Genomic DNA, 11507 nt, shown 5'->3' on the forward strand with positions numbered 1-11507 from the left:
AATGGAATACTACTTGGCAGTTAAAAACAAAGAAATCATGAAATTTGCAGGCAAATGGTGGGAACTAGAAAAGATCATCCTGAGTGAAGTATCCTAGAAGTAGAATGACACACATTGTATATATGCACTTATAAGTGGATTTTAGACATATAATATAGGATAAACATACTAAAATCTGTACACCTAAAGAAACTATGCAAGAAGGAGGACCCTGGGTAAGATGATCATTCCTCACACAGAAAGGCAAATGGGATAGATATTAAAAGAGGGAGAAAACAGGGAACAGGATAGGAGCCTACCACAGAGGGCATTTGTAATAGTTTACCCAGCAAGTTATCAAAGGAGATGCTGAGACTCATAGCCAAACGTTGAGCACAGTGCAGAGAATCATATGTGTTGTATTTTTGATTAATATTTACTATTGATCTATCTTTTAGCAATGCTGCTGTTACTCCTAAACAGTTGTATAACCAAATCACCCAGAGACTATGATTTATTTTGTTAACCTAGACACAATGCTGGGCAATAGTTACTCCATCCTTACGCCTCCAAGCCCTCATAGTTTCCTTCCATTCAGATTCCCCACATTATACTTGCTGTTAGTGATAGCTTAGGTCTGGTTCATTTCTCCAAGGTGTTCCAAGACCTCTCCTCCAGCTTCTTTCTCTCAGCCTACTCCTCTTCTGCCTCCTACTCCTTCCTGTCCTCTGGCTCTTCCCCTTTCCCTCATACTCCTTTCTTTTCATTGCTCAACATTGTGGGTTGTTTTATTTTGGCATGTTTACACAAAGTTGAGACAGGTGATGCTTAGAATAAGTATCACAGTGCGATGTCCAGGTTGAAACCAGAGAGTAGGGGAGAGAAATCAGTATTTGAATGAACAAGGGTAAGGTGTATACATTCCAAAAGAACATTATACCAACACTTATGAAAGAATGGGGAGTGAGTGTATACCCTGTGTGTCTTTCTGCTTCTGAGATACCTCACTCAGGATGATCTTTTCCAGTTCCCACCATTTACCTGAAAATTTCACAATTTTCTTGGTTTTTTTGTTTTTGTTTTTTTATCGTTGAGTAATATTCCATTGTATAGATGTACCATAATTTCTGTATCCATACCTCAACTGAGGGGCAACTGGGCTGTTTTCAGCCTCTGGCTATTACAAAAAAAAAAAAAAAGCTGCTACAAAAATGGTTAAGCAGATGTCCTTGTTGTATACTTGAGCATCTTTGGGATATATGCCTAGGAGTGGTATAGCTGGATCTTGAGGAAGCATTATTCCTAATTGTCTGAGATAGAGCCTTATTGATTTCCAAAGTGGTTGTACAAGTTTACATTCCCACCAGAAGTAGAGGAATCCTTTCTCAACATCCTCCCCAGCATGTGTTGTTACTTGGGTTATTCATCTTAGCCATTCTGATGGGTGTAAGATGAAATCTCAGGGTCGTTTTGATTTGCATTTCCCTGATGACTAAAGACACTGAACATTTCCTTAAGTGTTTCTCTGCCATTTGATATTCCTCTATTGAGAATTCTCTATTTAGCTCTGTACCCCATTTTTTAATTGGATTACTTGATTTGTTGCTGTTTTACTTCTTGAGTTCTTTATATATACTGGATATTATCCTTCTGTCAAATAGAATAAACATACCAAAATCTGTACACCCAAGGAAGCTAATCAAGAAGGAGGACTCTGGCTAAGATGCTCAATCCCCATTCAGAAAGGCAAAGAGGATGGACATTGGAGGAGGGAGAAAACAGGGAAAGGGATAGGAGCTTACCATAGAGGGCCTCTGAAAGGCTTTACCCTGCAGGGTATCGAGGCAGATGCTGAGACTCATAGCCAAACTTTGGGCAGAGTGCAGGGAATCTTACCAAAGAAGTGGGAGATAGAAAGACCTGGAGAAGACAGATGCTCCACAGGACAGCAACAGATCCAAAAAGTCTGGACACAAGGGTCTTTTCTGAGACTGATACTCCAGCTAAGGAATATTCATGGGGATGCCCTGAACCCTTGCACGGAGGTAGCCTATGATAGTTCAGTGTCCAAGTGGCCTCCATAGTAATGGGGACAGAGTCTGTCTCTGACAGAAACTGATTGGCCTGCTCTTTGATCACCTCCCCTTGAGGGGGGAGCAGCCCCAGAAGAAGACCACAGAAGAAGACAATGCAGCCACTTCTGATGAGACCTGATAGACTAGGATCAGAGGGAAGGGAAGGAGGACCTCCCTTATCATTGGACTGGGAAAGGGACAGAAAAGAGGGAGGATAAGATTGGGAGGGGAGGAGTGAAGGAACTACAGGCAGGATACAAAGTGAATAAACTATAATTTATAAAAATAAAAATAATAATATAAATGAGAAACTGTCAATAAAAAAAAGAAGAATGGGGAAATAGGAAGATCTGGAGGGGACAGGAGCTCTACAAGGAAAGCAATTGATCAAAAAATTCTGGGCCCAGGGCTCTTTTCTGAGACTGATACGCCAGCCAAGGGCCATGCATGGAGATAACCTAGAACCCCTAGAACCACTACACAGATAGAGCCTATGGCAGCTCAGTGTTCAAATGGGGTTCCCTACTAATGGGAACAGAAACTACTTCTGACATGAACTCAGTGTCTGGCTCTTTCATCACCTCCCCCTGATGGGGAAGCAGCCTTACCAGGCCACAGAGGAAAACAGTGCAGCCAGTCCTGATAAGACCCTAGGTCAGAGGAAATGGGAGAAGGAACCCCCTATCAGTGGACTTGGGGAAGGGCATTGAGGAGATGAGGGAGGGAGGGTGGGATTGGGATGGGATGATGGAGGGGACTTAAAGGAGGAATCAAATTGAATAAACTCAAATTTATAAAAATAAAAAAATATTATGATCAAAAATTAAATACCAAGACAAAGCATTATGTGACAAAAACCTAAAACAAACAAACAAACAAACAAACAAACAAAAATCTTCAGTTCTCTGAAGAAAGAAATTGACTAAGATATCAGAAGATGGAAAGATCCCCATTTACATGAATTTGTTGGATTAACATAGCAAAAGTGGCCGACCTACCAAAAGCAATCTACATATTCAATGAAATTCTCATCAAAATACCAACACAATTCTTTATAGATCTTGAAGGAACAATTCTCAAATTCATACAGACAAACAAAAACTGAGAATAGGTTAAACCATCCTGTACATTAACAGATATTCTGGAGGTATCTCCATACCTGATCTCATGCTGTACTATAGAACAATAGTAATAAAAATGGCATGGTACAGGAATAGAAACAAACTGGTGGACCAATGGAATTAAAACAAAGTTCCAAAAATAAACCCACACACTTAGCACCTGATTTTTGACAAAAAGCTAAAAACATATAGTCAATAAAAGACAGCATCTTCAATAAAAGTTGGTGGTATAACGGGATGCTTGTATTTGAGAAATGCAGATAGATCCATTCTTATCACCCAGAAGAAAAGTAAAGTCCAAGTGGAACAAAGACCTCAATGTAAAACCAGACACACCAAAGATGTTAGAAGAACAAGTGGAGCAGAGACTTGAATGTATTGGTACAGGAAACAACTTCCCAAACAGAACACCAATAGCTCAGGATCTAAGATTTCCAATTAAAGAATGGGACCTCATGAAACTGAAAACTTCAGTAAAGCAACGGACACTATCAACAGAACAAATGACAGCCTACCAAATGGGACAGTATTTTCACCAATCCTATATCCTACAGAGGGTCAATACCCAGATTATATAAGGAACACAAATTAAACACCAACAAACTAAATAATCCATTTTAAAATGATGCAAAGTGCTAAACAAAGAATTCTCAAAAGAGGAACACTGAATGTTGGAAAAAGACTTAAAGAAATGATCAACATCCTTATTTCATGGAAATGCAAAAAACCTGACTCTGAGATTCCCTCTTACACCCTTCAGAATAGCTAATATTAAAAACTCCAGTGATAACACATGCTGCAGAGGATGTGGAGAAAGGGAATCCTCCTCCAAGGTGGAGGGAACTTAAGTTTTTACAACCACTTTGGAACTCAAACTGTTGCTTTCTCAGAAAAGTAGGAACTCAAGATCCAGATATGCCATTCCTGGGCATATATCAGAAAGTAACTAAATCATACATTAAAGACATTTGCTTAACTATGTTCATAGCAGCTTTATTTATAGTAGCCAGAATCTGGAAACAATCTAGATATCCCTAACCCAAAGAATAGATAAAGAAATTGTGGTATATTTACACAGTGAAATACTACTCAGCTATTACAAACAAGGAAATCATAACTTTTGTAGGCAGAAACAGAAAGAAACATACTGTATATACTCACATGTAAGTGGATATTAGCCATCTAATATTGGGAAAAGTTACTAAAATCTACAGACTTAAAGAAGCTAAACAACAAGATGGACTCTAGGAAAGAGGCTTAATTCATCATGGCAGAAGAGGCAGAAAGTGTTTACAACCAGAGATAGTAGATAATTCCAAGGAAACAGGTTTTGTTCAGACAGAACATGACACTTTCACATGTGAATTCCCTTGTTATGACAGTATGCATGAAAATTCCAGAAGACCAAGTGGACAGAATACGAGCAGAGAGGAGGAGGAGATCAGAGAACCCCACATATAGCTGAAGAGATATTGGCCACAGAGGGCTTCAAGGTAAAGGACATATATTTCTTTAAGGGTTTTGAATTTTAGAGGTTATCCATGCTTTTGTTTATGCCTCAACACCAGGCACATACCAGTTCACTAAGTGGACATAAGTGGGGTGTTTGTTTGTCTCTTTGGAACACATGCAGTTTGGAGAGAATTGTGGTGGGCCGTTTAGGAAAGAGATTGGAAAGGAGATAATGGTGGATGAACTTGAATAAAATACACATAAAAGCATACAGTACTCAAAGAAATATTTAGGTACTAAGTATTCTAACTTGTTTTTTAAAATAGGAATTTAGCTTAATTTATTCATAAAAGTCATTGAAGTAAAAGAGTAAAACATGGTAAAAGTAAAACATGGAGACTTCTCTAACATTCTCCTCAAAGTGCGCCAAAGTTGCTAGCATCTTTTAGAGGAGCCTTCTCAAACTTCAGTGGTCATGAAAATGAAAATTCAACGTCTTCTCAAAACACTTTTTCTCTTTGGAGATGTCCAAAAGCAACTCACAATGATGTTTGTTATTTACTAACTTAAAAAGATCCATGAAATATTGTGAATCCCAGAGCCAGCACTGTCATTGCCACTGACGGTAAAATGAAAATTACAGCTCTGGAGGGAGGTGAGGTCACAGAGTCACAGACCTCAGGCTTCAGTTGACACCTACAGCACTGCTTATTAGTGAGTCTGGGATGTGCCCAGTGAAACCACCATCCTGCAGAGGCAAGAAGCCAGGTGAGTATGTTCAATTTCAGTCTGAGCTGCAGAGGCAGCAAAGATTAGGCCTGCATAGTTGTTTATTTCTAGTATTAGAAATCTGAGGAATAGACAGATCTGTGGAACAGAGAGAGAATGCACAGAATAATTCCATAGCTAAGATGTTAGTGATAGAAGATAAGCACACCTAACCTTGTGCCAGTCCCTTACATTACTCGGGTAATGTAAGTTCCTGACTGAAGGTAATGGTGCCTATCACCAGGGGATACATTCCATCTGTGAAGGTGCTGAAGGACTGTAGTAGTATGTCAACATGGTAATTCACCTTACCTAACCTGATGTGCAGTCTAACATTGCAGTATGATTATTATAGTTGATCATACCATAGTTTCACCATCATAGGAAACATTTCAATGGAAAGAGATAAGCACCAAAAAATTGGAGGTGATAGGACATGAATGTTTCTGGAGTAAAAGATATTTTTATGTATCCCTACACTTACTAGTTATAGATACTGTAACCAGGTTTGTATGAATGACAAGTGGTAAAAGGAGTGACTTGAAAAGTTCCTCTTATACTTGGAAAGGTATCAGCAATGACAGCCAAGACCAAACGTATCTTGAGTTATCTCTCCTGGCTCCACCATGTTCTACCGTTAAAAGCAAACTGATGCAATGCCTTTGAGACACAGTTTATTGCAGTTGATTGAAAACAAGGCTTTGTGCAGGGCAGGGGTCTACCACTCAGGTATATTTGCCTCACACCTCAATTTGGACAGTGTTAATGTGTATCCAATTTCCTGATTCCTTTTTTTCATATCTCATATTCATCACTGCAATTTGAATGTGTTATAAGTTTTATTTATAATATGTTCATCAATATAATAAGTACTAAGTATATTCAGAATGTTAAAGGAGATGTTTTACTAAGTTAACATTCTTTTTGTGCTTTTTTCACCATACATTTAGGGTTCATGTTGCATATTTTCCAGATTAATGCCATTAGTAATTAATTTGTAGTTATCCATTCAGGCTTTATCCATGCAATGAGGAAATGCATATTTCTGGTGGCATTCTAAGCATCAGTTCCATCTTGTGCTTGTGAGATGAAACAGGGAGGTAGGACAGTTTTCTGTCACAACCGATCATATTTAAAATACTTCATTTCAGTAAAACCTCAGAAGCCTTATTGGCACTACACATTTGCCTATGAAATAAACCTTTCTTTCAATACCAGAAAATATTTTTACAAATATTTATCTATTTTATTTTGTGTGCCTTATGTTTGCCTGAATATATATTTACATATACATATATATGTATATGAATATTTATTTACATGCACATACATATGTAAATATATACATACATGCACTATGAGAATGCAGTGACTCAAGATGTTAGACTAGGGTGTCACAACCTCTATACATAGAGTCACAGGCAGTTATTAGTTTCCATGTAGGTTCTGATAATCAAACTAGCTTCTCTCCAACAACATCAAGTGTTCCTTCCACTGAGATTTCTTTCTATTTCTCCAATATGAAAACTTTTGCAACTAAAGTCATGAAATAAATATCAACAAAGTGAACATACTGTCAAGTGGGGATTACAAACTGCCCTTGAGACTAGAGTGTGCTTGAGAAGGGATGTCATGGCTTTGTGATCAGAGACTTAGTTTGTTCCAAACTACCTGTGTTGAAGATTTTCCTGTATCCATTCTGACACCAAGAGATTTTGGGTTTAAATTTCCAGTCTTGACATCAGAAAAAAATCTACGGTCCAAATCAGAGAGTAATTAAAAGAAATAAGTGTCAAATTCAGTGGATACTAGTGACTCATAAATTATTCTTGCAGTCTGCCATTTAGATTTGTAATTATAAAAATTGTACCTGCTTTCCTTATAACATTCTGGACACAAGAGGAGTGAGTGCAAAAGAAACAGTAGAAAGCTACTCTAAAATTCAACCTATAATCCACAGGAAAGGAAAGATTTAAAATGGAGTATGGAGATGGGGTCTTTATCATGGCTCAGTACAGGATTCTATGAAAATTAAGGGGCACTCCGTATTGGAACTGACTACATTGAAGAGTCTTCAGAACAAGTAAGGAAGCCATCTCTCATTACCTGGCTCATGAGGTCAATAAAAATTGATCTGATGTGATTTAATGAACAATACTACTTACCGCTTCTTGAAACAAAGAGTGCACATATCTCTCAATAGCAGATGAAAAAGTTCCTGACTCTCTGGGTCTTTCAATTACTACAGACATGTTGTCTCTGGCTGATGTTTCAGTCAGTATAAGGGTCTGAAAGATCATAGGAGACAGTCAGGCATGATTGAAGAACCTAGACACATGAGATGCAGCTTTTGTTCTCTAGTTCATTGAGTGGGATGAGACTGTGTTCATTGTAGCATTAAGAAAAGCAAAAAATTAGTGGGATCTCAGCACTGGTATTGGTCTCTTGGTGCAATACTGATCCATAGTATGAGACACTATATGTAGAAATGTCAAAGGATTTGAATGGTACACTTTGCTATACATACAATAAAAATAAAATGATCTTTTTAAAAAGTATATTTTCTGTTATAGAATGACCTCTTCAGAAAATGAGATGATGTATTAAACAGGGAGAATACTGGTTAATACATTTGGGTGAACACACATCTGATTTTCTGAGCAGTTTTTCTGTGTTTTGGTTCAAGATCTTATAGAACTTCTGGCTGTGAGTTTGGATTTTAGATCTTCCTCTTAGAGTTGCTTAGCTACCTGACGATGAAGCTGATCCAACCACTTTTGCTGAATGTTTGATGCCAAATACTGTTCACCCTCCCAATTTTACATGCTGTGAGCATCTGTGCAGTCCTCCAGCAGAGGAAAATCTCCCAACACTTAGTTCATGCTGTGTAACCATAAACACAACTGTTAGCTTTGTGGCTGCTTAGCTTCTGGTGAATACTAACCTCAGCACATGCCCACCCAGGTGGCCAGCAGCAACCACCCATGTACCTCCAGCATGAGGCCATGTGCTCTTAGGAGGCTGGACCTGGTAGGTATATTTGTGTCTTGTGTGTGACAATTAATTGATCATGGGCTGCCACTGGGCATGTGTAGGTGATCTGCAGGTCAAACTCCCAAGATTGTTACTAGATGATGTAAAAGATCAACTTATTTGTGTGGTATTCTTAAAATTAGGATTACTGGGGCCCAGAGCAATTTTTCCTTCCATGTTAGCTGTGTGTTGGTATCCTTTTTTCAGGTTTGTTTAGACAGCCATACTTTATGAACATAGCTTCCCTGACATTTTTAGGAGATGAGATCTTACAGCAGATATCTGTTCCTCTGGCTCTTACGATCTGCCTCTTCTATCACAATGTTCTCTGAGCCTCATGTGCAGGAGTTGAATAGTGGATGGAGCAGCTGGGGCTTTGCACCACACAAGCACTTGTTTCTGAATTTTTGTCAGGTGGGATTTTTTCTAATGACTTTATTTTGCAAAGAGAATTTTTTTCCTGAGTGTTGAGCACTACAGTAAAGCTTGCTGGGAGAAGGAGAAAAATATTATTTCTTAGGGAAGAGGCTAAAACTGGTTATACAATTTCATATTTTGAAACCTTAAATCATGTTTATACAAAAGACATTACACAGACTGAGAAGAGATGCATAGAATGCATATTACAGGAAACTTTAATGAAAAACAAACAGAAAAAACAGATCCTGTTAGCCACCTGGATTGCAGCAGACTTTGTGGAATCTCAAAGACCTATGAATTATTAAAGATAACTCATTAGAAGAAAAGAAATCTGCTGAGGACACAGTATCTCTGGAACAACTAAGAAAACAAAATGGTAAGTCTTATGAGAATATGATTTTTAAAATGAACTCATGAGATTAGGAAATAAGGTGGCCAAATAGAGCTCAGTGCAGCTGACAATGAGCAATTTGTAGCTGTCTTGCTCCTTTGCCGCCATCAGGCCTCCACTACAAAGGTCTAATCTGATGAAAAATGGGGCTGTGTACACTCACAGAAGGAGACAAGAAAATGCATGGGGCTTTCACAGAAACAGATCAAATACTGAACAGAACTGTCCCTAGGCCCCACACTGCAGTCCTCAGCATGGAGTCACTGCCTCTGATGCTGTAACTGTTTCTCCAACTGGGAGAAGGAGAGCACAGGGCAGGGAGCTGTGATCACTGGAAGGGCTGGAAAGTGAGTGTGATAGGAAGTGAGTGTGATTTCAATAAATATATTATGTTAAATAAAAGTCAGAGATCCCAGAAACATACCTGCTGGGTGACAGTTGCAGGGAGGAGTAAAGTCAGCCAGCAGCTAAACAGAATATAGTTTGCAGCTGAGTTTGAAGAACAGGGCTGTGTACTTTCCCATGGGACTTTTCACAAACGGGGATAAAAACGTGCGGGTGGTCTCAGTTTCAGGTAAAACAAAAGATGCCTCCAGCTGAAGTAACATGGAGGAACCCCCACGCTCTCGGAGACCACAGACATACTTTGAATAGTATTATAACTTTCTTACTATTTACATTGTAGTTATGGATAAGATACACCGTAATAATCAATATAATTAAAATTTTGTCATTATGAAAATATCCACTTTTATATTATATCTAGCAAATATTAGTATGTTCTAGAATTCTGTTTGTATGTGATGTCACCTTTTCATTGTTTTTCACAGGCCAACATTACATGATCCTAAGTGTTGCATTTTCTATGAAACTTGGTGGAACTACTTTCATCAATATATCCATACTGAGTTATTCAGCAATATCATAGTAACATACATGGAAATTGACTACTGTTGTCAAAATGTGTGGGATGACATTTTTTATGAGGTGTAGGCTGGCCTTTAAGAACTGACTCTGTTTTACCCTGTCAGCAGCTTCATGGATACAAAGTATACTCTTCTTCCACAAACTATACTATTTTTTACTTATTTTGACCAGAGAAATACCCATAGCCATTACCTCAAGGAAATCGTGTAGAATCACAGAATGGACTTCTGGAATCTGGCCCTCAGAATCATTTTTCTATTACAAACTACAATTGGAATTCTGGGAAATTTCTCTCTTATTTTCTACTACCTTTTCCTTTACTATACACAATGCACATTAAAGCCCACAGATTTGATTCTCCTGCACATAATGGTAGCCAATGCCTTGATCAATCTCTCTGTTGCAGTGCCTCAGACAATGGCAGCTTTTGGGTTGAAGCAGTTCTTGAATGATTTTGCATGCAGATTCCTGTTGTACATTCAAGGATTTAGCAGGAGTGTGTCCATTGGCTCCACCTGCCTTTTGAGTGTCTTCCAGGCCATGACTATTAGTCCCAGGGAATCCTGTTGGAAGGATTATAAACACAGAGCTGCCAAGTATATTGGCTCCTCCATTTCCATCCTCTGGGTCTTCTTTATGTTGATAAATTTTATTTCCAATATGCACTCATTTGTCAGTACGAATAGTAAAAATGTGACAAGAAAACGAGATTATGGATACTGCACTATTGTTGTCCGTAATGAAATCAGTGACTTGCTGTATGCAATATTAGTGATGTGCCCTGAAGTCTTTCTTTCTCTGCTTATTGCCTGGTCCAGCATGTCTATGATTATCATCCTGTACAGACACAAGCAGAGGGTTCAACACATCCGCAGCACTCATGGTTCCAGCAGAACCTCCCCTGACTCCAGGGCCACCCAGAACATCCTGCTCCTAGTTTCCACCTTTCTGGCTTTTTATACTCTCTCTTCCATCTTACGAGGTTGCATTGCTCTTTTTCATAATCACTGGTGGCTGGAGAAAATCAATCCCATCATTTCTCTGTGTTTTCCATCTTTTGGACACTTTGTACTTATGAATCCTTGTTCAATTTTGCCCAGGCTTATAAGGTCTAGATCAGAAATTAAATATATTTAATCTTATTTATTGAAATGATATGTTTTCTATGGTATCCAGAACCTTAAAAGGTGAATACAGAAATTTAAAAAGGTAGCACCTTGTCTTTCTAAGATTAAAAAAATAAGACTATTGGACTTTCGTCAACTGGTTGAATTAGCAGCGTACCTGAGCTGCTCATAGTGTAGATGGTTCATTGTACAGAAAATTCTTTCTCCTAGAGTT

At 38.5% G+C, this 11507-nt stretch overlaps 1 protein-coding gene across 1 annotated transcript; it reads left to right on the forward strand.

The window, feature by feature from the left end:
• Nucleotides 1-10376: 10376 nt before the first annotated feature.
• LOC110543343 (vomeronasal type-1 receptor 4-like) lies at nucleotides 10377-11303 on the forward strand. Its single transcript, XM_021629698.1, has one exon. The coding sequence runs from the start codon at nucleotides 10386-10388 to the stop codon at nucleotides 11301-11303; it is 918 nt and encodes a 305-aa protein (XP_021485373.1). The 5' UTR covers nucleotides 10377-10385.
• Nucleotides 11304-11507: the final 204 nt, after the last annotated feature.

Source organism: Meriones unguiculatus, chromosome 1 (genome assembly GCF_030254825.1).
Source record: "Meriones unguiculatus strain TT.TT164.6M chromosome 1, Bangor_MerUng_6.1, whole genome shotgun sequence".
NCBI classification, from domain to species: Eukaryota; Metazoa; Chordata; class Mammalia; order Rodentia; family Muridae; genus Meriones; species Meriones unguiculatus.

Coding starts and splice junctions, on each gene's coding strand:
- LOC110543343 (XM_021629698.1), top strand. CDS start 10,386: ATGGACTTCTGGAATCTGGCCCTCAGAATCATTTTTCTATTACAAACT.